Source organism: Sinocyclocheilus rhinocerous, unplaced genomic scaffold (assembly GCF_001515625.1).
Source record: "Sinocyclocheilus rhinocerous isolate Xijiao unplaced genomic scaffold, SAMN03320098_v1.1 scaffold372, whole genome shotgun sequence".
Lineage (NCBI taxonomy): Eukaryota > Metazoa > Chordata > Actinopteri > Cypriniformes > Cyprinidae > Sinocyclocheilus > Sinocyclocheilus rhinocerous.
Window position 1 is genome coordinate 427,780 of NW_015626057.1, and position 27,742 is coordinate 455,521.

The following is a 27,742-nucleotide window of genomic DNA, read 5'->3' on the forward strand; positions in this document are numbered from 1 at the left end:
GTCCTCTTTTGGAAGGCCAAATAAAGTAGTTTCGCTTTCACAACGAAACACACAGCGTCTCGACATGGCGGCATCAATACTACAGCGAGAATAAAAGTTATGCTTTCTTTCTTTGCGTGAACATTTGGGCTGTGTTATGCAAATCTTCCCACATAGTGATGTAGATATGTGGGGGCGTGTTAGAACGAGCCGTTTTAGGTAGGTGTGGCTGACTCTGAACTTTTATAAAGAATATCTCTTTGGATTTGAGACTTTAGTCTTTGCAACTTTACAGATCTTCTTTATGCACCAAGAGCTTGTAACACTCCAAAGAGAAAGGAAAAATTTAAATCGCATCATATGACCCCTTTAAAAAAGGCTTTATACAAGTGGTAATTTAATGTCGTCTTTCATTTCTAAATAATTTGAGATGTTGTGTGTTCTCTGGTAGGGAGTTGACTCTGTTCTGGGGGAAGCTGCTCAAACGATTAGAGTCTTCAGAGCAAGGCTTTTTGGACAGATGCCGTCAGATGTCATTTCTATCTAAGACTGTGTTCCACCTGCTCTTTTTCATTAAAGTCATCCAGTCAGAGGTGAGCCTTCTCTTTTTCTCACTTCATGCAGTTAATTTTAAATGTGATGCTAAATACTCAATATACCTTTTTTTAAATCACCAGATGGACAAAGCTGGACTTTCGACTTGCGTTGAGCTCTGTATACGAGCTTTGCGGTTGGAGTCGTGCGAAGGAAGCACCAAGGCCACAGTCTGCAAAACCATTTCCTGCCTCTTGCCCTCAGACCTGGAGGTCAAAAGGGCCTGCCAGCTGACAGAGTTTCTCCTGGAGCCAACCGTGGACTCCTACTATGCAGTGGAAACTCTTTACAATGAGCCAGACCAGAAGCTAGATGAGGAAGATCTACCAGTACCAAACTCGCTGCGATGTGAGCTCCTTTTAGTCTTCAAAACCCAGTGGCCTTTTGATCCTGAGTTCTGGAACTGGAAGGCATTAAAACGCCACTGTTTAGGTCTTATGGGGGAGGAGGCCTCAATTGTGTCCTCCATTGATGAACTGAACGACGGTGACCCTGAGGGCTTAGGCGGAGAGACCAGCATATTTAGTGAGGAGTTCAAGGACGTCTCACAGTGTTTCATGGATACAACAAATGAACTAAATGAAATGGCAGATCAGAGGCAGAAGAACAAAGAGTTGAAAAAATTGAGAGAAAAAGGTTTTGTCTCAGCTAGGTTCAGAAATTGGCAAGCTTACATGCAGTACTGTGTTTTATGCGATAAGGAGTTCCTTGGTCACCGAATAGTGCGTCATGCGCAGACTCACTTCAAAGATGGACGCTACACCTGCCCGATATGTACAGAGACATTCGAAACCAGAGAGACTCTTGAACCACATGTTGCATCGCATGTGAAACTTTCATGCAAAGAGCGTCTCGCTGCAATGAAGACTAGTAAGCAGTTAGCCAACCCCAAAACAGCGGCTCCTGTCATAGCGGCTCTGAAAGCTAAAAGCAGTGAAAATCAAAAAGTAAAAAAGACAAAAAATAACTGTGGTGGGCAGTCCAACAAACTTAGCCGTAGAAATGCCAATGACTCTTGTGAAGGGAATATTTGTCCGGTCCATAGCTGTAGGAGGGGATTTAAATATTTCCGCAATCTCGTTGCCCATGTGAAGGATCATGGCGACAATGAAGAAGCAAAGCGATTCCTTGAAATGCAGAGCACAAAAGTGGTGTGCCAGTATTGCCGTCGTCAGTTTGTCAGTGTTGATCACCTAAACGATCACCTCCAGATGCACTGTGGCACCAAACCATATATTTGCATACAGCTTAATTGCAAAGCCAGCTTTGACTCCAATACCGAACTTACTGTACATAAGAAAGACCACCCGGTCTTCAAGGCTAAGTGTATGTTTCCGGGTTGCGGCAAGATTTTTAATGAAGCCTACAAACTGTATGACCATGAGGCACAGCATTATAAAACATTTACCTGCAAAGCACCAGACTGTGGTAAAGTGTTTCATTCACAGTCTGAGTTAGACCTCCATGCAGAGGGTCATGTCACAAAAGTGGAAGGCCAGGGCACTGACAGTCAAAGTGTTCAACCAGCAGAACCTCATCCAGACCACTCCAATCTAAATGATCAGGGCTGTGCTCAGGCTGGCTCTCTCTCTGTCACCCATCTGAACGACACTGGCACAGGCTCTCAGGTGGATCGTCCATCTGGCATGGTGATAGTAAAGCATTCTGTTGAAAACATGCTAAATAGCGCTTTTGCGGTTTCTGCTCAAGAGTGTGTCCATTCTGGGACAAGTAAACCTGAGCAGCAACACATCCATCAGCATATCCCCCAGATCAATGACCACCTGGGCCAGTCAGCCATGGACACTCACATGCCTCACCTAAATCAGCATAGACCAGAAGAATCTCTTCTGGAGGCCTTGATGAGTGATTCAGATCCCATGCCGTCTACATCTTCATACCAGAGTGTATTGGAGGACTTTCTGCCTGTCCCACCAGCTGACGGTCAGCTGCAGACAGTTGATTCAGGCGCTACTCCATTATACAACAATAACAATGAACTATTTAGGCAGTATAATTCCAATCCTTTGCCTCCAGTTCAGGCATCATATCAGAGCATGTATAGCAGTAACATGACGGCTCCAACACAGACTTCCCACAATGCAACACCACTAGTCTCGTTGGGTCAGATGCTTCCTCCTGTTTCTCAGACGCTTCCTCTACAAATGGCTTCCATGCCAAATAATGGACAAGTATTGGAGAACAAATCTGTGAAACCGGTAGACACGAACATTGCCCAAGTGGTGAAAGAGAAAGAGAGACACAAATGCCCACATGAATCATGTACTCGAGACTATAGCTCTTACAGAAGTGTTACTAAGCACATGAGGGCTGTTCATCCCGATTTTTACACGCAGTGGAAACTAGCAAGGAAGAACAATGCGGCGGTCAAGTCCACACTCAGATCGGTTCCTGTTAATGGAAGCCACAATAAAGTTGTCAATCCACAACACCAGCAGGGCCAGAGAGTCCCTGGGCCCAGTGTTCAGACACAGAATCCCCTTGTCCAGCCACCTCCCTACCCAAACAACTGTACGAACCCCAACTATCCTTCTGTCTCCTCTCACGTCACTGCTTCCCCAGGGCATATCCGAACCAATGAAATGGACAATATATTAGATCCCATTGTTCTCTCTCAGCTTGGAAATGGCACAAATCAGCCTCAAATGGCAGCAGACCATTTGTGGGACCCCAGGAACAATTCAGTACTCCAACAACAGACATGTCATTCTCAGTCAATGACCCAAAACATGAACACGCTTCCTAGCAGTCATTTTACTCACGTGAATGCAGCTTCTACTGACAGTGCACAGCAGAGAGTAATGAGCTATACTACTCTACATCCGCATAATAATCCTAATGTTAACCCAGCACCAGCTCCAGCAGACAGTGTTCAAACACTCAATGGCACCTCAGGTGACAGTCTGCATTCACTCGGCAATCTCATTCCTCCTCAACAAGTCATGAGTCCTAATGTGGCCGTTAATTCTGTAGCAGAGACAAATCTGGGATCTGCTCAAATGTCTGTGTTGCCCTCTTACACTGACAATTTGAACAATTCAGTTCCCAGGGATTCTCCAGCAGATTACCTGCAGCAAACAAACAACGAATCGTTCTCTGCAGTGGTGAAGTTGGAGAGATCTGGAGAGACAGCTTTAGGTTTACCGCTTCCTAACAATGAAATTCCTCCATCAAACGGGAGTTCTCCAAGTTCTCAGAGTAATACTGGAAATGTGTCAAATGATGGGGGCAAAAAAAGAGTTAAGAGAAGCAGAAGAACAAAATGGCCTGCCATTATTAAAGATGGCAAGTTCATTTGCCGTAGGTGTTATAGAGAATTCCAGAGTCCCAAATCTCTGGGAGGACATTTATCTAAGCGGGCTTATTGCAAGTCATTTGATGAAGCTGACCTGACAGCAGACCTACCCAGCTCATTTCTTGATCTTCTTAACTCACCTCATCCAACATCGTCTTCATATGTGAACCTGCCACAGCCTAAGGGACCTCTTGATCCAAAATTATTCCCGAATGTCACTTTTCCCCAAGCCAATGGTACCTACACTAGCAATGACAAACAGACGGGAGGAGTGTTGAAGCAAAGCCCGTCAAATCTGTGTGTGAGCTCTGGACAAGAGCTGCAGACGGTTTCAAACCTGTGTGGTCCATATGCTCAGAGCAGTCGTATGTCAGAAACTAGTGTCATACAGCACACTGGTAGTGTCAAACATCAGCTACAAGCAAGTTATTCTGATATGTCTGACCCACTGTTTAATGAGAGTGTCCATGATCCTCTTCTTTCTCAGTTGTTGGCTGATGACCAATCTACATCCAGCCTGAACAGTGGTTTTTCAGATCATGTCAGTCAAATTCTTCAAGCTGAAACTTCAAACAAAATGAAAGAGATCAAGGAAAAAACACCCAACAGCAATGCAAGTGACTTATCAAATGATGGACTTCTGGCAGCCATGGCAAGTCTTGCTCAAAACCTGGTGTCTGAAAAGAGTGTCAAAGAAAGACTACGTGAACAGATACTAGCTGGAGACATTCACAAAAAAAGCAGCTTGCCTTGTGGATCGAGTGTCGACAGTTCCTGCTCACAAATGTCTGTTGCAAGTCCCGTCAGTGGGGATCCACAGCATATCTCAAACTTTATTCAGAATGCATCTCAAAGTGAGGAGCAACCTGCGGGAAACACAGCCGAAGTCCCTGTCGAGTCAGTTTCGCAATTGGATGACATGAGCCCAGATGATGGCCTAATTCGCACTATTTCATCCGTGTTTTCAGGAAGTGCTGGCAATGATCAGCCCAACCATACACCCATAAACAGAGAGGATGAAGTGTTGGAAATCCAAAAAGCTCTTGAGAAGCTTGACCTAGACAGAGAAATCAGTGAAGTCACCAGAACTGTGGCTAGTCCTGTGGTGAATGATGAACAGCTTAAAAAGCCAGAATCCAAAGATTTACCCGTTGAGTTACCGAGTTATGTGAAACCATTTGCATGTGACACAAATGGTTGTAATTACAGTGCCATGACAAAAGATGCTCTTTTTAAACACCTCGTCAAGCTGCACAATTACACAGATGACATGCTTACTCAAATGAAAGACCAGTTTAATGTTGCCCCTTTCAGCTGTCAAAAATGTTCCAAGTCCTTCACACGCAACTCCAACCTCAAAGCACATTATTTGACCGTTCACAACTTTTCACAGGAAGACATAAAGAAGATGAAAATTAAGTCTCGGTCCAATCACAGGCTCCCGGAGAGTGATAGAGGAAGCCCTTGTCCAGTGCCAGAAAACACTCAACTTGTGAATGCACGTCAACAGCAGAAACATGTTAAATGTGCATCAGACTCTATTAAAAAAGATAATGTCAAAATATCACGGTGCATCACTCCATCGCTTGTCAAGCAATCGTCTTTTGTGTCTCAAGGCAAAAGTCTTGCAATGGGAACTATGACAGTAACTCCGCAAAGTCAGATGCCATTTCAGCCATCAGTGATTGTGTCTGGCTGTTCTTCAGTGACTCCAAAAATGGATCAGAATGCAAAAGGATGGTTTTCCACAAAGTCCCCAGATTCTGGTCCGACCCATGTGTCCCCATTAAAAGAGATTCTACCCATAGCCCCTTTTCCCCAGAATCCTTCAACCCCAGTACAAACAAAAAATCAGTCCTTGGACAAGAGGCCCAAACCTCCTAGCAAGCCTCGAGTGGCAAAGCCAAGAGAATCTCCCAAAAAAACTAAAGAGAAAAAATCAGAGGCTGATGACATTTTTAGCCCTTACAGACCTTACCGTTGTGTTCACCAGGGCTGTGTGGCAGCTTTTACAATTCAACACAATTTGATCCTACATTATAAAGCCGTGCACCAGTCTGAGTTGCCTAAATTTGAGGTCAACAGTCAAGATGAACAGAATGAAGAGGAGGCTGAGGACAAGGATAGAAATGAAGAGAGTGACGACAAGCTGGACATGGACGTCAAGGAGGTGGATGAGTTCAGGTGTCAGGTCAAAGACTGTTCTTGCATTTTTCAGTCAGTTCCAGACTTGCTCCAGCACTACCTTCAGCTCCACAAATTAACCCTTGAGAAAGCAGGTGCCATGATGTGCAGTATCAACCTAGGCAGGTTTCAGTGCGATCAACCGGACTGCTCAGAGACTTTCACTGCTTTCTGGAAATATATCGGCCATGTGGATCAAGAGCATAAAGAAACCAAGCTCTCAAACGTCGACCCCGTGGAAGGGATGTTCAGATGCCCGATGGAAGAATGTGAATGCGCATACAGCACACGGTCAAATCTACTGCGACACACCATGAAGAAACACCAAGACGTGTACAAACGGCTGCTCATGAACCCACGGGAAGGCAAGAGTGGGGTTAAACTCGGTCGTCCCAGGAAGTACGAAACTGACGTTGTCGAGAAAGAGAACAGAGAAACTAACAAGAAACCCATTAAGAAAGAAGCAGTTAAAAAGAGAAAAGTCAATAAAAATAACTGGACCAAATATGGGAAACCCATTTTGAAAACGCAGGAAGAAGCTTCTGCCATGTGCACCAAACGCTTGCAACTGCAGTACGCTTGTATGATAAAGGGTTGCGAAACGGTGACCAGTTCTGAGCGAAATATAATGAAACATTATCTTCAGCATGGACTCCCAAAACAGTACCTGGAAGAACAGAGGAGCAACTTCATATACTGTAAAAAGTTACCCCGATCCAGATACAAGCGCATCGCTTCCAGAAGCGACGACACGGATAATTCAGCGGAGAGCTCCATCGAGATGACTGAGAATGAGGAAGTCGCTGAGCCTGGCCAGAGTGAGTCCGAGTTCTCCAAGCCTACTTCTGAGAAAGAAAGCACAGAGGATGCCGATCTGTCCGACGGAAAGCCTTCTACAGACACTTGCTCGGAGATATCTGTGGTAGTTAAGAGACGTAGAGGACGACCACGCAAGGGGGAGAGAGTATCGGACAAGTCCTTAGGACCTAAAAGGGTGACAAGACTTAGAACCGCAAGGAGTTCTGCAGTCAGTTACGTGGACTTGAACTCTGACTCCACGTCCTCCAGCACTACCATGGCACAGGAAGATGCCTCTGGTCAAAATACACCACTGAGTTCATTCAAGCCCATGGGATTTGAGGTGTCCTTTCTTCAGTTTCTGCAGGAATCGAAGACGTCCCAGAAGAGGAAAGCTACGGTACCCTTGAATGGAAATGCACGCAAAAAAATGACCAAAGCATTCAGTGCTTTCCACCTGAAGACTGCGACGGTCGTGTGCAAAAGATCTGATGCCCAATTGCATTCGAGAGAAGTCCTGCAACTTGTTGAATTTAAGAATCCCCAGAAGTTGACCTCGCTCAGCAACGTCACCTTTGAGGTGCAAAAGGTTTTTTCGTGTGTCTATGAAATTCTTCTCAAGCAGCTTCATGAAATGCGACCCACGGTGATCCTTCAAAAAGAGGATTAATGTACAGACCCTTGTGTCATGTTGTCTGAACTCAGGATAAGGTTGATAGATAACTTGCTGCAAACCAGTGCCCAATCATTAGTTGTACGTGGTAGTTGATCTCTAGCTGGAGTTGAATGCTGAATGATCGTTGCTTGTCAAGGAGTAGTGGGATGTTTGATGATCCGGAAAACACTACACACCCCACTATCTTAAAGGTCCCTAGTGCGATGTTTATTACTTAACAGAACTGTGTATGTTAAGCTCATTTTATAGTTGCAGTAGATGATGAAATACCTCTAAAGCATGTATGTCCTTATGAAGCTGTTCAGCACATTTCTGTTGCCTTTGGAGTTGATTTTTTCTTTTTGAGTGTTGGATAGACTCGTAATTTTTAATATTGCATTGGACATTTTTCTATCCAGCTGAAAGTGAACCATTATCAATTCTGATGTTATGTAGTGCTGTGTATAATTAGTAACTGTTTTGGTCTCGTTTACCTTGTAAATCTGAAATTTGTCAATAATGTTGTGTGTGTGGCTCTTTGATCAAACACTGCCACCAGCAGTCTGTATGTTAATCAATAGCAACACATTTAATACAGCTTGCATTTTGTTACTCTATGTTGGTCTCATCCTTACATGCACAAGACTTTAAAAGTTCAGCATAGTAAATGTTTTATTGAAATTCTAAAACTGCTATGAGGGCTATGTTTACGGGATCGAACATACGATTAGCTCAGTATAAACACAGTTATACCATATATGCATGGAAACAAAAGTAGTTAGTATCTATTGACATTGACTGTATATGTCAGGCCATTATGGTAAATGCTTTTAAAGTTGAGTCATTTCGTTTTTCTTTCAGTTCTTAAGCCACTTAGTTTTTAATAACACACTGATCCGTCTTTGTTATCTGACAGGGGTATTTATTTTAGACATGTAAAATAATCACTGAAAATAAAGTCCTCATAAGTACAGTTAGTTCTACTTTATATTAGGCGCCTTTAACTACTATGTACTTGCATCAAAAATAATGAATGGTTTGGTACAATGTACTTCTGTTCATGTTGAATTGCAAAACACTTTAGCTGTTATTGAGGTGGAATACAGTTAAAGTTAGGGGCATGGTTAGGGTGGGTTAGCGGTGTAATTATAGGTGTAACTACAGAAAGGTGTTTTTAAATGTAAGTACAATGTGAAAACTTGTATGCCACAATAAGTGCATTGTATCAAATGATTAATTTAAAAGTAAGTACAATGTAGTTAGAGACACTTAATATAAAGTGGGTCCTTACAATTTAACCAAGTGGTTTTCATCTGGTTTTGTAATTGGACAGTACCACAATTATTTATCAAACAAAAATAAATATTGCAATGAGCTTCACAGGCCCAACAATATGCTAAATGATCAACATGACTGTCTGAATAAGGAAACTGACATTGGTTTAGTAATAGTCAATAGTTTCATATTCTCAGCACAAAACATACTGTGGTTGACAAACTTACCCTCATTTCAAATGAACCTGTATTTAATGTAATCTGGGTTGTATTTTGGTATATTGTGTAGTTTTGTTGATGGTTTGTGAGGATGAGGGCATGTTGAGGTCTAATTTGACTACAGTATAACAAAAGATATGAGAAGTGTTTGCTCTTCCCCTTTGAAAGTTCCTACATCTGTGTGCTCTGCTAACATAGCTCTACGTGACTGTAGTTTGTTATTTGCACTTGTTCTTGTGATTCCTTGCTGTCTGCGAGCCGTCAGCGGAGAAGAACTGGTGTAGCATGCATGAAAAAGCCCAAGTGTTCACGCAGCAGCAAGCTTTGGGCTTTCCTTTGCAGCCGGCGCAGAATGAAGGCCTTCGTCTTTAGACATGGCTAGCGACGGCGGTGAGCCGAGAGTGAGCGTGGATGGAGGCCGACCGCTTCTTTCATGCACAGGAGCGTACCTCTTACTGAAGCACTTCCAGCACTGCTTCGATATGATATACATCATCTCCACCACATTCAGTGCAATGCACAGGATAGACGTACAGCCCATGATATAAAGGAAGATTTTCTTCTCGGTGGCTTTTGCGATGTAGCCGTCCACCGTGTTGGGACAGGGGCTCTCGTCGCACCGGAGCAAGCGGGGAACGTGGAAGCCGCTGTACAGGAAGAAGAAAGCCAGCAGAGTGGCCACCTCGAAGGACGTCTTGAGGATGAGGCTCATGATGTAGGTGAAGAACAGCCCTCCGTCGATGCTGCCTTTATCCTGGTACAGCTTCCTCTTGTACTTGCTCTCTCTGTACTCCCTGTAAGCCACATGCAGAGCCACCAGCAGCGACGGGGTGGACACCATGATCAGCTGAATGGCCCATAACCGCACTTGAGAGATGGGGAAGAAGCGGTCGAAGCAAACCTGCTCGCAGCCTGGCTGCTGTGTGTTGCAGACGAAGTCTTTGAACTCGTCCTTCCACACCTGCTCGGCGGCGGCGACGTACACCAGGATGCGAAACACGAAGAGGATGGAGAGCCAGACCCGCCCGACGACAGTCGAGTACTTGTTTACCCCGCTTAACACATTCTCCAGGAATCCCCAGTTCATGTTTCATCGGGCTGCTGCGGGAGTCAGAAGGAAACCAAGAGTTAAATGCCTTGTAGCATGTACACTCCTAAAAATAAAGGGTTCCGTGAAGAACTTTTAACATTCATGGAACCTTTCCTTTATAGAGGCTGTTTATTATAGTGGAAAAAGGTTATTTCGATCAGTGGTTCGCAACCACTGACATTTTGCATGTCTACTTAATGAAACACACCCGTTTCTGCTCTTGGATTCTCCACTAAAAAAACTGATAACCTGAATCAAGTGTTTGATTAAGGAGACACTGTGCAAAATGTGCAGCGTTGAGGGCTCCAGGCTTTAGATGATTAAAATGTTGTTCACAGTAAGAAAAAAGGGTTCTTTTAAAGACTGAAAGCTTCTCTGGGGAACCAAAATGGTTTCTTCTGTGGCATCGCTGTGAAAACCTTCTTTTGGAGCCTTTATTTTTAAGAGCGTAACATTGACATGCTGGATGTTTAATGTCACGTTCACTTAAAGGAACACGCCACTATTTTTGAAAATAGGCTCATTTTCCAACTCCCCTAGAGTTAAACGGTTGAGTTTTACCGTTTTCAAATCCATTCAGCCGATCTCCGGGTCTGGCGGTAGCACTTTTAGCTGTAGCTTAGCATAGATCATTGAATCTGATTAGACCGTTAGCATCTCGCTCAAAAATGACCAAAGAGTTATTTTTCCTATTCAAAACTTGACTCTTCTGTAGTTACATCGTGTACTAAGACCGACAGAAAATGAAAAGTTGCGATTTTCTAGGAGTTTGTTTAACTCTAGGGGAGTTGGAAAATTAGCATATTTTCAAAAATAGTGGAGTGTTCCTTTAAAATGCAAAGAATATATATTCCATTCGTTGTTATTAACAACATAAAGTGAATTAATCATAAGATTTCAGGGTTTCCCAAACTGAGGGAAAATTTTATGAGGGAACTGCATGGAGTTTGCGAGTTCAATGAAAAGCTAACAATTAATAAAGTCATAAAAAAGTCAAATTCAAATAAATTATTTTAAAGTAACATCAAATACCGTGATATAAATTTTTGGTCATACCGCCCAGCACTAACTCAACTGTTTAACTCTAGGGGAGTCGGAAAATGAGCCTATTTTCAAAAATAGTGGCGTGTTCCTTTAAGAGAGCGAGAGCAGTGGCACTCTTTAGACTGGTATACATATAATCCATAATAATCTATCAATGTACTTTTTCAGAGCATTCTCAAATCTATATTTCAGAATCAGAATGAGCTTTATTGTCAAGTGTGCACAAACACATGAAGATCCGTTTTTGTGAGACACTTCTCTTAAGAAAGGCAAAGAAATGTTAAGTATTTACCTTTCATGTAGTCTGATTCCCTTCTGCTCGGCGTGGTCTCTGGCTGCTGCTGACAGACTGGAAATGCACCGAGAGCAGCGTCTCTCTGCTATTTGATAGTCAAACACACCTGGTGGAAGTGCCACACCTGTTTGGTTACTATGGCAGGACTCTTATGTCACTGGAAACGCTCTGCTCTGAACCGGCTGATGGGACGGTGTTTTGGTGTGTTTGTTGATTGCACGAGGTGTTGTGAGCCTCATAGCCTGTAGTGTTAGCAGTGTAAACAGTCGTGCATGTCGAGTTCAGTGGAAACGGCTCCGACGCACCCACTTGTGCCCTTGACAGACGCATAGTCTCCGTGGTCACGGATGAACAGCAGACACTCCATACACAAACCCTCAGCCAATGCTGTCAGTCTGCATGTTCAGTTTGCATGGAAAACCATGTCAGGAGAATCACATTTTGATATACTTTCTGTAAGTCAGACCTTCTTGTGCTGTGGGTTTGTCTTTGGCAGTAGCTCTGGTGCAGATTAATGAGGGTTACTGCAGACATATGCAAGTAAACCTGTAGATGTGTGTAACCCAATAGGTTACGTATGCAGTTTTAATGACAAACTGCAGGCTGTTTGTGCGTGTGCATGAATTACTGATGAGCTCAGCGGCACTGATAGTGTTACCAGCAGAGTCTGCTGTGAAACACCTTCATTTGTGATTGCTACAGGTGTTCAGTTTACTTTCTTAATTCGTGTTCCTGTTTTTATTGTGAATGATTCATCAGTGTGCATTATTCTAGAGAAAATCATGGTTGTTTTCATAATCTTTCATCAAGCTCCACCTCAGATGTCATCAGTCCGTCATATAGAGACACTTTCATTGTTCATTTATGTTCAGATTTTTTTTATGACAAACCTCTTGAGATGTACTGGCTCACTACAAAGGAAATACAATGATCAATTCATCAATGAACAGGCTGATAAACAACTGATAATAAAAAGAAGAAAACCCATTGGTATTAATGAAAACACTGCAGCACAAAACGGCCAGTTTCTGGTGATGAATAAACAATAGACTCGAGGTATAAACAGTGCCGGCCTCACTGACAGAACACACTTAAACACAGCAGCTGATGAAACAGATCTAATATTATCAGGAAAATAATCCAGTCTACTGGGGCTTTAAACATAAAAGCTCTTTTGTCAGTTGTTTTCTTTAAATTAGAGATGAGCAAAATGCTTAACTCAGTCATTTGAATATCAATAAAATGAATGCATTTAAATATAAATTGAACCAATGAATGTGTCTTATTATTACAAGCAGAGATGGACATCTTAAGGGCACCACACACTATACAGTAATGACTGAGAAAATCACCTCTCATCTACAGAGTCTACTATATGCTGTTAAAGGAATAGTTCACCCCAAAATGAAAATGTGTTCACTCTCAGTTCATCAGAGATTAGGATGAGTTTGTATCTTCATCAGGTTTGTAGAAATGCAGCATTGCATCAGTGTCTCAGCAGTGGATGCTCTGCAGTGAATGGGTGCCGTCAGAATGAGAGTCCAAACAGCTGATAAAAACATCACAATAATCCACAAGTAATCCACAGCACTCCAGTCCATCAGTTAACATCTGGAGAAGACAAAAGCTGAAACAAATCCAGCATTAAGACGCTTTTAACTAAAATACCATAGAGTTCATAATCCATAATAACTCTTCCTCCAGTGATAAAGTGCATCTGCTGTTTTCTCTCACATCAAAATCCAGACACATATTTGTTTAGAGCTGTTTAAATGCTGCTTGATCTGTGCAGATTTCTCTCCTGATTCAGATGAGATGACTTTTTCTTTGGAGGAAGAGTTATTATGGATTACGGACTCGTATTTTAGCAGGAAGCAATGGTTTACAGTTAAAAACACCTTAGACCTGGTTTCACAGACAGAGCTTAGACTAAGCCAGGATTAAGCACTAGTTTAATTAGGACGTTTAAGTAATTTTTATAAACATGCCTTAGAAAAAAAGATTACCTCGCTGTTCCGCGCGGTCAACCCGGAGCTCTTCATCAAACCTGCAAGTGCTCTTCATGGCTTTACACTCATATAAATCACACATGACCTGATGACTCCAGCTACACGCGAGCGTTCACCTCGGAAGCGTGTTTTAGTGTTGCTCTTTGAACGCATGCGTAAGAGCGTCGCGTCACAGTGTTTACCAGCAGCACGAGCGTTGCGTTTTTAAAGAGGCCGTGTAAAGTTAAAACAGCCGTTAATAAAAAAACGTCATGTTAGTTCAGAGTGCATCAATAACTTTTGATCCTAAATGCATTAGTAAATAATATACATGTAATGCATAAAACATTCAGTAGCAAAGAATAAAAGAAAAAAGTTTACATAACATTTTTAATCTGAACATTTTAATAAAAATCCATTCCTGCGTCATAAAAGTGCTCAAAGTTGAAGAAAGAGTAATAAATATTGTCCTGAAAGCTGAAGAAGTTCAATATGCGACACCTTGTTAAATACTGTGATATCTGAAATGCGATACAATATTGCTTTAAGTGTGTGAAATCAAATTATATAACCAATGTATATGTTTCACATTCACTACAACTTCTGAAAGTGACTAGCAGTGTTTTAGCATTACATAAAAAAACAATGTCACAAATCTGAAAATGTAATTTTAACATCAATGTAAAAAAAAAAAAATAATAATGCCAATATTTAAATACCAAAAACTCTGCTCAACTTGGTAATATATAGTTATATCAACCTAAAACTTCACATCAAGATCAGTGATGGGCAAACTTGACCCTTCCAGGCCACTTTCCTGCAGAGAGGTGAATGATTAGTTAGTTGTTATTTTAATTCATCTTTGTTAATAAAAGTAAGAACTACAAGCAATAGGACAAATACAATAAAACAAAGACACAAGTGAAATAAACAGTTTGAAGTCTTTCAGGCAGGCTTACATTAGATTTATTTAACAGTACACTGTAAATAGGTTGCTGTAAATTTAAAAAAATGTGTACAGTATTATTAATGTAATTGCATTTACAGTACAATAATGTCGTTACTGTATTTTATTTACAGTATTATTACCGTATTTTCATTTACAGTATCAGTACTGTAGAGTTTATTTTCATTTAGTTTAAACATTTTTTACCTGTAAAAAACAATCCAATTGTGTTACTGCACTGTAAACCATGATTTTTACCATCCCCCCTCCCCCCAAAATCACAATAACTCATGAGCTTTAGTTCTGATAATATTATTTTTAATTGTTGAACATTTTCTTTTTAAAAGTACAAATTACAAATCTTGACCTCTCAGATGCACTAGCTTAAAAAAAGGGCGTCAGCACAGTCCCCTGGGGACTTTGTATCATGGAAAAACATACACATACTGAAAAGCAAAAATTGGCAAGTACACGACCAGTCAAAAGTTTTTAACAGTAAGATTTTTAATGTTTTTAAAGTCTATTCTGCTCACCAAGCCTGCATTTATTTGATCCAAAATACAGCAAAAGCAGTAATATTGTGATAGTTTACTACTTAAAACAGCTGTTTTCTATGTGAATATTGCTAGCATGTTCCTCTCAAAGTCAACCTGTTCTGAGAGTTAGTGGAGAACAGCAGCTAGAGGCTAATTTAGTGACATTAACGTTAGTTAAGCTGATGGAAGCTCACCTGTTGTTAGCACCGCTAACACAAGACTCCAATACACGTCCGATGCAGACGACATGACCACAAACTTCAAAATAAAATGCAAAATGTTATTAACTGGTGTTTCTTCACTCAGTTTTCCTCAGTAGGTTGTTAGCTGATCCAAAATACACCTCGGACGTTGCAGACTACATCCAGACTAGAAATCTGAAAGTAACAAACAAAAGAAGTACTAGAAAATACTGTTTAAAATCTCCACTGAAACAGTGGTTCCATAATCCTTTGTGGTTTACAGTAAAATACTGTATACACATTTTACAGTATCTTACTGTACATATTACAGTATAATACTGTTCAAATTACAAAAATCGTTACAGTGTAGCATTCAATACAGAAACTCAATAATCAAAAGTAAAACTAAAACACTGCATAGACTTCACAAGAATTAAATATAGCCTGCATTGATTCATAATAAAGCTACAAATGTAAGTGAGTGAAGAGCAGTGGGTGATGTTCTCTTTCTCTTCTGTTGTTTGACAGACAGCTGCAGCTTTACTGTATTAGGCTGCTGGGATCCTATTGCTCCCAATCTGATTTCTTTGTGTGCATGAGTACGCCTCGAGACATAACTGTGTGTGTGTTTGACCGTGCGAGTGTAATAAAGCGCGAAAGAAGAAAACTGTAGGGGTCACACGCTGTCCGAGAGGTGCTTCAGGTGTGTGTCAGACAGCAGACAGCTATGTATTGCACTTAAAGTCCCCATGAAATCAAAATGAAAGTTTTTTGGGTGTTAGTATCAATATGTTAGTCTTAAGGTTATCTATAAGGCAGTGTGCTCCAAAACAGTGACAAACTTCACATTTAGAAGATATAAGCATTCAAAGCTTGCAGTTTGTCACTTCCGCCAAAACGACTCAACGATTTTTTTTGACGTCACATCGTACTTCAGCTTCTCATCAAACGTTCTGTCCAATCAAATGCTCTCTAGAATCAGAAGCGCCCGCCCCCTACACTATAAAATAGACGCTGAAGCCGCGGCTGAAATCGGTCACTTGTCCACAGAATTAGTATTTTCTGTACAGTGAATGGCACGTAGTGCACTATATAGGGGACAGGGAACGAGTCAAACAGTGTAAATATGCTTTCCATTGAGGAAAAAAAGAAGTCTGGTTTCGCGCTGTGTCACGCTAACCACCACACCGCACACACACTCTGCTCCGGTCCAGAGACACGATAGCACGGAGCAGATCACATGCGCGAGTCGGCGCAGACCACAAAATGTATCGGAGCTATTTGAATTCTACACAGAATGCTATATTTTATAGCAATATGGATGAGATTGTGGCTGGCATACCCTGTCAAATGCGGCTTTACGGAGCTCAACAGCTCTGAACGGCTCTAGCCCAAGCTGTGATATAAACAAACGCTATTGGCTATTTTAAAAAGGGGCGGGGCTGCTTGATATGTCCCGCCCTGTCTTCCTGTTTCAGTTAAAATGACGTCAACACAGAGTAACACTGCGTGTTTCTAAGCATTTCAGGGGACCTTTAATAACTCTCTTTAACGGCAAGCAAGTCACGTAAGTAGCAGTCGCGTGCCCAGTCTGTTCTCTGCTGCATGCATCGACCCAAAACATTTTGAAGTAGCCTATTATTAAAATAATTCAGATATCGCATGCCGATATGTCTCTATGTTCATTAGCGATATTTTTGATATATAGTGCAGGTGTAATCCTGAGCCGGGCTCATAGTGCTGACGCACATCTCCGTGCTTCCCTCAGAATAAGCCGGTGATGGCTGTGGGTCTGCTGAGCCTCACGCTGTGTGTGGGGTACCTGGGCTATCTGCATGCGGTCCGAGACAACCAGCAGCAGCTGTACGAGGCTGTGGACAGCCAGGGAGAGAGACACATGAGGAGGAAGAGCTCCAGATGGGACTGACTGACCAAACCACACCAGCAGCAGCAGCAGCAGCAGCTTCATCAGCATCAGCATCGCTGCACTTCACTTGATTGTGTTTAAGTGATAAACATGATCTGGTCACCTCAGTGGAAGTGTTGCTCTTCCTCTGGTTCATGCAGCATGGCTTTACACACTTATTTGGTCTCATAATCCTCTTAATTACTAACCAACACTACTGCGATACCTACTGGTTTGGGTAGAGTTGAATGATACAGCTGGGTTAATATGCAACACTATGGCTTATTTTGGGAAAACTGCCAAGTTAATTACATACACCTGATCAATGGGCCGTAACGTTGTAACACCGTGAAAGCTTTAAACATGATTTTAGAATATGCACATCTGTTAAGTGGAGTAAAAGTCTGAAATTAGCATATTTATGTATTGGGGTCAATGACAAATAAAATCATTCATTTTTGAAAATCTTTCCAAATGAATGTAATGCATTTTTTTTTTGAGTTTTCTGACTAAATGTCAGGTGAGTGTCAACCGAATATTTATAAATCTATATTTGCATTCCTCATTTTATTTCTAAGTGAAATCTTAGCAAAGCAACTGTTAGAGTGTCTACAGTGCCTAATGCATTATTATTTTGTGGTTGTGTATTCTATTTATATTCACTTATAATTATTGCATTGTAATGGCTGGGTGTTTAGTATCTTCAGCATTTGATTTTACTTTTAAAGACAGAAAGATAATGACACAGCAAATAAATGCATTTAATACAGACCTGTTATTCGTTTGTTTAAATGAAGAATTGACATGGTTGCACCACCTGACAACATTAATAATTACAGGAAATATGCTGAATTACATTTAAAAAATATAAATACAAGAGTTTAGTCAACGGTCTCTGTTGAAGTAAAAGCAGTAAACTGAGCAGAAATGTTAGAACTGGAGTGCAATAGATTGATTAGACACACTGTGATCAGATGTGATTGAATAACAACAAAGCTGTGTTTTATATTGATACAAAAAAAAATATCAAAAATGCATTTATCAAGATTTTAAAACATTAAATGCATAGCAACTGGAACACTAATAACTAAACAGAAATGGATCAGGGATTTAACAACAGTGTAGTGTTTCCCCTTGCTTTTCCTCCTCTGATAACTAAACATGAGAATAAACTTCCATATTACCATTTATAAACCTGACAGGTCTGACTGCAAAATAAAACGCTGTCAAGACTTATCAAATCTCCTTTCTTTCTGCAAAATATGCTTCTCTTGCAACATTTAAAATATATATTTTAGAAAAATACTGCGCTGTTTACCTCAAATACCACTGTTATTGAAAAACTGTTGCTTTAATTACCTTTAAAAAAAAATAATTGTCTCAAAATATACTCATAAATTTGAGCGATTCTCGTTTGCTACATGAATCTACATTACTTGTCCTTATATTATTAAAATGCAAGGTTACATGAGTAAAAAAATTACTTTTTTTATTTTTTCCTTAAATTATGTTAATAATTATTTTCCTAAAAAGGTTATGTTCTTTGTGTTGTTTTAATTTTGATAATCCATTGCATATTAAAATAAAACTGACCACCTGTCCATAAAAATTGCGCACCTGGACTTTAGGAATGAGAAGCTTGAAATGAAATGGCTTTACAGACAAAGTTTTCACTCCTGTATTAGCGCATATCCTGGTAAATGGGTTATTTTAAACTGAGAGAGAGAGAGAGAGAAAAAACGTATCGTTTTGTGTGATGTGAAGAAAACAATGGTAGCGACTTTTATTTTGAAACTTCCGGGCTCCACAGGAACCTGGGGCAAGTTCCAGCTCAAACCGGTGTGCACTGTTTTGCTACGGTTTCCGGTTTGAACGACATGTTTCCTGGAACGGGGTTTGAGATAGGGTGCGTCCGAAATCGCGTACTGCTTAGTAGGTACTACATTTGAATTTGAACACATATATCATGGTTTGATATGTCTTTCACTATCAGATCCACTATTCTGTCGTGGCGTGCTGTGTACATTCCCTTGTAAGCACGGCAGCTGTTCAGGATATGTGGCAAGGAATGTAGCGAGTGAGCTCACTGGACAGTGAATGTTACTTTCATTTTTTTTTATTTTGTACTGTTCAAAAGAACAAATGAACATGTTATTCATTTGATGGTGTGTTCATATAAACTACTGTAACACAGGTAAATAAATGGATGTGAAATTAAATAGTTTCAGAAATGAAAACTAAATCTAACATAAAGTCAACATGAGTCAACTCAAAATACAGTTTTTAAATGAGAATGTTATTCACTGAAGTACAGAAGTTCTCTCGTACCGACTGGGTCTGAGTAAAGCTCTGTTTGCTCCTGTAGTTAGTAGTTCCCAAATCTGTGAAGCTGCTGTGAAACATTACTGCAGCCCTCTTCAGTGAAATCAACACTGATCCAGAGCTGTAAGTGCGTCTCAGTCCGCTGCTGAGCTCCTGGATCAGTATATGGTGCACATGAATCACAGGATTACTTGATATCCAGTCACTGCTGGTATTACTCAACAACAGACCGGACCTGTCTCTCTTAGATTATTTTTCACGCTCTATATTGTTCTGTTACATGTCTAGCGATGTGTGTTTATGCTGAAATAAAGAAAAAATAAGTCTTCTATCGTGTGCCATTATATTGGAGTTGGCTTGTGCATTTTATGTTTCGCGGAAATGTGACGGTAAGCAAGCACCGATGCGCCCTAGTTTTTGCGGTGCATTGTGGGATTTTTCAGAGAGTGCATGCTCCCTGATCAGTGCCCTGACTGCTGGAGTAGGGAGCTGATTGAGACGCAGCCGTTCTCAACAGCAGGTGGTTGCTAAAGCTCTCGGCCGGTAACACACTAAAGCAGAGATGACAGACAGAAGGTGAATGAAAAACACCAGTCTGGGAAGAGTTAGAGCTGTTGGAAAGGCCCTCTTTGATGGGTTTTGTTTGAAGAACTAAATCTGTTTAGTATGAAATAAACAGAAGAAATCAGGATGGGGACAAATGCATTTTTTACTGCACTATATGTCCATATCTTTTGACAAAACAAAAACGGTGCCATTTTCTAATTTTTCTGCTTTCAGTATTAAATAAGAAAGAGCTGTTGTTCTGTCAGTTAATGACAGAGAGCCGAGCGCTTTAGACTTCATCTGGACTCTCACGAGTCTTCTCAGCTAGTGAAGACGCAGAAGTGCTGATCCGTGATCCTCATGTGCTTCTGTTTCACCTGCAGCCCAAGAAGAAGAACAACATTTCCCATGATGCCTTCGGCCGCTTGCACACGCAGAAGCAGACCCTGGACAGACTCCAGACGCGCGAGATGAAGGTTTGAGGAAGAGGAGGGCAGAGGAGACGGCAGAGACCAGACCAGAACCAGAGCTGAAGATCCTCAAACACCAGAGACAGACATGTGATCAGAATAAAGAGACATGTTTTTGTCTTCTGTTGGACTGACTGACTGATCCACAAACCCAAATGAATTCAGTCATTTAACAGTTAAACCATTATTTTTCCTGCTAATTTAATGTGCTCATATCCTCAGCTTGGCATGTCTGTTTTCCCCTAACACACTTCTGAAAACCCTGCTGCAATAGATATATGTATACTCCATATTATGAGCAGCCTGCTCGTGTGTTTATTTACACACACATCTGTGTCCCTGGAGCACAAAACCGCATCTCAATTTAAAAAATTTGTGCTCCAGGGTCACAGCATAAAGAGAACAGGCATATTCAGAGTTATGCCATAACATTTAAGACGGTGAACAACTACTCAAAACACATTGGTGTTCAGTGGAGTCCTGAAGTCGAGCTGCACGATCCTCCTGTTGTTTCTCACTTCAGTATGATGAAATAAATAATACAGCTGTGTTTTACTGACAGCCCAGGGAAACAAATCTACATCTAATCAAATCTAAGAGTTCACAGACTGAGAAACACAGTTAGGTTTTCACAGAAATGAACATTCACGCGTCAAACACTGTGTTTACAGAGCTTAATAAAGGCTGTGAGACTGTACATTTTAACATTAGAAACGGCACTAATAGCATTAGTTCGATGCGGATGTACGCATCTCAATTTAAAAAATTTGTGCTCCAGGGTCACAGCATAAAGAGAACAGGCATATTCAGAGCTATGCCATAACATTTAAGACGGTGAACAACTACTCAAAACACATTGGTGTTCAGTGGAGTCCTGAACTCGAGCTGCACGATCCTCCTGTTGTTTCTCACTTCAGTATGATGAAATAAATAATACAGCTGTGTTTTACTGACAGCCCAGGGAAACAAATCTACATTTAATCAAATCTAAGAGTTCACAGACTGAGAAACACAGTTAGGTTTTCACAGAAATGAACATTCACGCGTCAAACACTGTGTTTACAGAGCTTAATAAAGGCTGTGAGACTGTACATTTTAACATTAGAAACGGCACTAATAGCATTAGTTCGATGCGTGATATATGTATTTTTGAAGCTATGATGGCTCTGCATAAATGATTTTCAGAATACAGATCACAGTTCTGAAAACAAAACAGAAAACCAAAACAAAATAATATGTAGACTAATTTACTTGAGATTCTGACTAAATGTTTTATTGTTATTAATGAGTCTGTTTACAAATATTAATTTAAATGAATGAATGGAATAATGATTCAGTCTTCAGACAGATTTCAGCAGTCACTGGTGTGTACTGTACTGTATATACAGTATTTATCCGGACTATACACTTTTATCTCCATACTCTCGCTATTATTAGATGTTAGCATCACTGCTGTGTGGAGAGTGTTCAGACACAAAGCTGACATGATGAGCAGATTTATTCCGATGGGATTGTGATTTCAAAGCGGATCATCCCTTACGAAAATTAACCATGGATTTATTACAGCAAAAGTGTAGTAACCATTTAACCACAATGTGTGACAAATGCATCTAAGTGAACTGTATAAATGAATGTATTTATGAACTAATAACTTTTTCAACACGGTGATATGATCACACGCACATTTGAAGTCTCTTAATCTGAACTTTGATCTTGGAAGTACTTTTTATATTTTCAATCACAAATTTTAACAATGATAACATCAATGTCAAGGAAATATATTACTAATTAGACTACTTAATTTGATTTGATGACCTTGTGCTTATGCTTTACCCCTGTATGTATGTAGATAGACAGACAGACAGACAGATAGATGCCTGTTGTTCTGCTGAAGCTCCTCATCACCGCGCTCGTTTGACTCGCACCTGGCGCTGAGGTGAAGTTGGAGTATGGTAGGCCAAAAGGGCCAAAAACACGTGAATTTTAACACGTCAACAACCCGTCCACGTGAACCGACAGTTGCGACCGACTTTACTTCCATATTGTGACCTACTTCCGAGAGAAACAGAATACTGAATGAGAAAAACAGAGGGTGTGGCTTGTTTTTTCTACTGTGAACTGATTGGATGTAGTAGTAAAGTAGGCGTTTCATTCAGAAATGGAGGCAGATTTGAACGCAATTTGCAGTCAGTTATCGAGGACTACTCACCACCTGACACACCGCCAGCAGTCTCGTTCCAGCGAGAAGAATTTTATTTGGTTTTTCCTTCGCGCGCTGTCAAAGCTCACGGAACTCTAGTCACGCACAGCCAGACTTTCAGACTGACAGCAGAAGCTTGGCTGCTTTGAATGGCCAAGGCCCGCCCAAGAGGCCATATGACTGACAGGTAAAGCAACCAATCATGTTTCGTTTTGTGCCACGTCATGTTTAGGGGCGTGGAAATGTCCCCACAATAACAGACCGGTGTGTAAAACTTTTGAACTTATTTTAAAGATTCTATGCTGCGAACTTTAAATATTTTACATACTTTTGAAAATCCAGCGTTTAGTTGATCCTGATAAGCGTTCATTATCTCAGTTGTAAACACGACGGCTTTCTTCTAACATGAGGGGGTTTGGCGTCACGGCATCTTTGTTTCCAGGCGGAACGTTAAAGAACGCGACACACACGTCTCCCGGAAATCCTGTATAATTCAACCAATCCAATGATGACTTCGAAACTCCTGAAGTGTTTCCAATTTTGTGTGCCGTATGCATCAGACGTTCAGCCAGCGGTCCGTAAGTGTGACGTCTGAGGCTGAGACTAACGGAACACAGACAGTTGGAGGGGCGTGTTTAAGGATGTTATGCTCAAGCCCAACCGTCAAACTGACATCATCAGAGAAGGTCCGTCGTTTCAGAGGGGAGGTGCATTTTCAGATTTGGATTAAAGATTACGGATTAAGGCAAACTATTATTTTTTTTTTTTTGAGGATTGACTTGCATGGATTAATTGTTCACTACAAAAATACCAGTGTGCGCTAACAAAATAAATATAGTTAATTTTGATTTAATGTGTACTTTACGCGTATTTCACGCATTAAATACATGTTGTTTGCACGTGAAAAATCTGTACGTTAAATACGCATATTGAACGGGTATAACGTGTTAAATATGCGTTAAAAATCAGTTTGAACGAGTCAGTGTCATTGGCTGCTGAAGACTTGGGTCTAACCATTTCTTTGAGTTTAGGGGGGTGTACCATTCATAGACTAGGCTACCACCATTTAACATGCTGTAGATCAGCTTATTCAGCCTATTTATTTTGTTCTTTTTTTTGTATAGCCTATAGAAATAATATATTAAAATTGCAGTTTTATGAAAAATTTGATAACGGGACACTGACCCGTTCAAACTGATTTTTAACCATATTTCATGCGTATTTAACGCCTTGATTTTTCATGCACAAACTACATGTATTTAATGCGTGAAATACGCATATTTAACATGTTGACGTGTTAAAATTCACATGTTTTTGGCCCTTTGGCCTTCCATATGTATTTAACGCTGATTTTTCCACGTGCAAACATGTATTTAACGCGTGAAATACGCAGAATTATATAGCAGAGTTATATATAGTGCTGTCAAATCGATTAATCGCGATTAATATAACACTAAATAAAAGTTTGTTTACATAATATATGTGTGTGTACTGTATTCACTGCTGTTCAAAAGTTTGGAATCAGTAAGACTTGTAATGTGTTTTAAAAGAAGTCTCTTCTGCGCATCAAGGCTGCATTTATTTGATCAAAAATACAGAAAAAAAACATTAATCTTGCAAAATGTTATTACAATATAAAATAATGGTTTCTATTTTAATATCCTTTAAAATATAATTTATTTATGTGATGCAAAGCTGAATTTCCATCATCATTACTCCAGTCTTCAGTGTCACATGATCTTCAGAAATCATTCTAATATGCTGATTTATTATTAGAATTATCAATGTGTTGCCAAATATATATATATTTTTGAAACTGCGATACTTTTTCGGGATTCTTTGATGAATAAAAAGTAAAAAAGAACAGCATTTCTTCAAAATATAAATATTTTCTAACAATATAATGAAAATACAGCTGTGCATCACAGGAATGAATTAGATTTTAATGTATATTAAAATAGAAAAACTCTGATCCCAAACTTTTGACCGGTAGTGCACACACACACACACACACACACACAGACTTTATTGTACCCCTTCGGGAAGTTCTTCTTCGCAGCATCATTCCATTCCACAGACAGCGTCACCATGACACAACATCATGTAATGTATTACACATCTAGATGTCAAGACTACATTAACAATGTCCGCCTCCTGGCCTGTTCAGCGAGGCCCTTTGTTCAGGGCCACTATAACAGCAGGAATCAGGCTTTTCCAGAAGCGAGTCCTTCTGCACCTTAGTAATATATATAACAGATGAACAGGACAATTTTTTTTTTATCAGGCATTAAAACATAATAAATAAATAAATAAAAATCATTCATATAGAGCAGTGTTTCTCAACCCTGGTCCTGGGCGCCCCCCAGCACTGCACATTTTGTGTGTCTCCCTAATCAAACACACCGGATTCAACTCATTAGCTCATTAAAAGAAACTCCAGGACCTGAAATGGGTGTCAGATAAGGGAGACATACAAACTGTGCAGTGCTGGGGGTGCTCAGAACCAGGGTTGAGAAACACTGATATAGACAGTAGGTAGATTTTTTGGTTCCTGAATGAATCAGTGCTTTGAAAGAATCTGTTTAATGATTCTTAAATACTTTTTTGTGCCACTGGCATAACAATGTCATGTGCAGAAAGAGTCTCTTTAAATCCCCCACTACTAAATTACTGTCTTGTGATGTGAAACCAAGATGTTTTAACTTTAAAGTCCATAATAACTCTTCCTCCAGTGAAAAGGTGCATCTGCTGTTGTCTCTCACATCAACATCCAGCCACATATTTGTTTAGAGCTGTTTAAACGCTGCTTGATCTGTGAGATCAGATTTCTCTCCTGATTCACAACAGAACACTTTTTCACTGGAGGAAGAGTTATTATGGATTATGGACACTATGGTATTTTAGTTAAAAGCGTCTTAATGCTGGATTAGTTTCAGCTTTTGTCTTCTCCAGATGTTAACTGATGGACTGGAGTGCTGTGGATTACTTGTGGATTATTGTGATGTTTTTATCAGCTGTTTGGACTCTCATTCTGACGGCACCCATTCACTGCAGAGCATCCATTGCTGAGACACTGATGCAGTGCTACATTTCTCCACATCTGATGAAGAAACAAAATCATCTCTGATGTAGAGCCCTGCACGGGTCTCAAATTTAGTCCCTAGCCCTGCCCTGGCCCGAGATGCTCATCAGAATCACCGACCCGAGCCTGTCTATAGATCTATAGATATAAAACAGTTCAAGCATATAACAATGTTAGTTTAAATGTTTAACCTAGATAAATGTGCTGTTAGACGCATATCTAATCGTTTGTGTGAGAGCTAAAGCTGAGGCGCCGGCGCGATCACTTGCATTGGAAACAACCTAAAACATGCAGTCATTTTTGCTCATAAAGGTAAGCGTAATACATCACTCGGAACTGTAAAGGGTCTACTTTTATTTGTGTGCACTCACAATATCAATAAAACGTGCTTGATGCGCTTTCTGCAATTTCGTCCAGGAGCGCTTCTCAATGATGAACCGAAACTCAGCGAATACTTGCCTCACAGGCTTGCTAAATATATCTGTAGAAAGCTTTAAATTACTACTTTAAAACTAAATAATTCAAATCAAAAACAAAAACTCTTTTTTATGGATTTGATCAAATCCGTAAAGATGCACTTCTCTCTAAAGGCGCGTCTGAGGAGATGGCGAGTCAGGATCATCATCTTCATCTCTGCGACACGGACTCAGAAAAAAAACATTTATTAATAAATAATTCAAATATCTCATTATTTCCCCCGACACATTCATGGTAATTACTTTTGCTGGGGCTTTGCGGCACGCTTTAGCCTATTGCGTGCGTTTTTTGCTGTTATGTGCAAGCATATGTTTGCAGATTCTGTACTGCACATGACCCGTTGGCTCAATGTTTGCCGGGGTAACCAAATCAAGAGTCTTCCAACATACAGCTTTTCCCGAAGCACTGGGAACTTTTAGTAACTCCCCGCTTCTCCCTGATGCTGTGCAGGGTCAGCTGTCACCTGTGTGCTAATGCGTGCGTATATGCATAAGCGATGTATTTATAATATAATCAATATAACAATATTTCATACAGTAACCTATGTGTGCTCTGCGCGTGTATGGCACAATAAAAGAAGAGAAGCTAAATGAGCCCGAGTCCGACCCGAGTCCGATCTGTAAAAAAAATAAATGTCCCGAGCCCGGCCCGAGCGGACTCGGCGTGTCCCGACGGGCTTGCAGACCTCTACTCAGATGGCCTGAGTGTTTCATTTATGGGTGAACTATTCCTTTAGTAAACAAACAAACTGACAGTCTGTATGGGAAACAGACAAGTGTAGTGATAAAAACATGTTTTCTACAGAGAGACGGTTTTATCTGTCTGATGGATGAGGTACAGCATTTAGCAGCAGATAAGCAGCCGAACCCAGTGAGATCTGTCGGGCAGCAGTGCCCTGCGGCTTCGTTGTGTTGTGTCAGAGCATGCGTCAGTGTGCGTGTGCGGCGCGAGGACAGCAGAGGACAGTGGCGCGTGCTGAATGATGCAGACACTGCACAAGAGTCTGCAGATGATGTCGATGACCGCGCGTTCGGCCTCTGTGTTTATCCAGCAGTGTGATGGACAGCACGAGTGAGTGCGTTCATCAGAACTGCTCCATCTGATCTGGTCTGTAGCCCCGCCCCCGCTCTGTATTTATGGTTATTGCAGCAGCCGCAGTCAGTCAGTACTGTAAGATCCTCAGCGCACGACGCACGCGCTCTCCAGACCGGACCAGCATGACTGAGACTCAGCCCAAACCCACTCCAGACGCCGCGGAGGCGCACGAGCCGGAGGTGAAGCAGGAGAACGGCGACTGTAAAGCCTCCGCGCGCGAGGAGAAGGCGCCGCGGGAGTTCGAGCCCCCGGAGGGCGGCTGGGGGTGGGTGGTGATGCTGGCCTCGATGTGGTGCAACGGCTCGGTGTTCGGCATCCAGAACGCGTTCGGCATCTTGTTCGTGTCTCTGCTGAACGAGTTCGGCTCCGAGTCAGACGAAGACCTGCGCTTCAAAACAGGTAACGCAGGCGCTCCACGTGTGTGTGTGAGTGTGTGTGTGTGTGAGTGTGTGTGTGTGTGTGTAGGTGAGTGAGGGGCTCGAGTCCCCGCGCGCGGCTTACTGTATGATCAACAGCGAAGCGAAACATTACACCGCGTCGCCTG

The 27,742-nt window shown here is 41.1% G+C and overlaps 3 protein-coding genes across 3 annotated transcripts in view; 2 read left to right on the plus strand and 1 right to left on the minus strand.

Moving 5' to 3' along the window:
- LOC107709900 (zinc finger protein 292-like) overlaps positions 1-8,736 on the plus strand; it is an 18,198-nt gene extending 9,462 nt beyond the window's left edge. Inside the window, exon 8 of the mRNA XM_016514574.1 lies at positions 657-8,736. Within this exon, the coding sequence (XP_016370060.1) occupies positions 657-7,541 (6,885 nt within the window). The 3' untranslated portion in view covers positions 7,542-8,736. The remainder of the gene's footprint in view (positions 1-656) is intronic.
- A 29-nt stretch (positions 8,737-8,765) lies between these two features.
- On the minus strand, positions 8,766-11,536 carry LOC107709909 (gap junction beta-7 protein-like). Its single transcript, XM_016514578.1, has 2 exons — positions 11,446-11,536; positions 8,766-10,120 (listed from the first exon to the last, which is right to left on the minus strand). Exon 2 carries the CDS (start codon positions 10,104-10,106, stop codon positions 9,327-9,329), a length of 780 nt encoding a protein of 259 aa, XP_016370064.1. The 5' UTR covers positions 10,107-10,120; positions 11,446-11,536; the 3' UTR covers positions 8,766-9,326.
- A 1,354-nt stretch (positions 11,537-12,890) lies between these two features.
- On the plus strand, positions 12,891-17,465 carry smim8 (small integral membrane protein 8). The gene is made up of 3 exons (XM_016514648.1): positions 12,891-12,894; positions 13,442-13,497; positions 16,869-17,465. Exons 1-3 carry the CDS (start codon positions 12,891-12,893, stop codon positions 17,025-17,027), a joined length of 219 nt encoding a protein of 72 aa, XP_016370134.1. The 3' UTR covers positions 17,028-17,465.
- Positions 17,466-27,742: the final 10,277 nt, after the last annotated feature.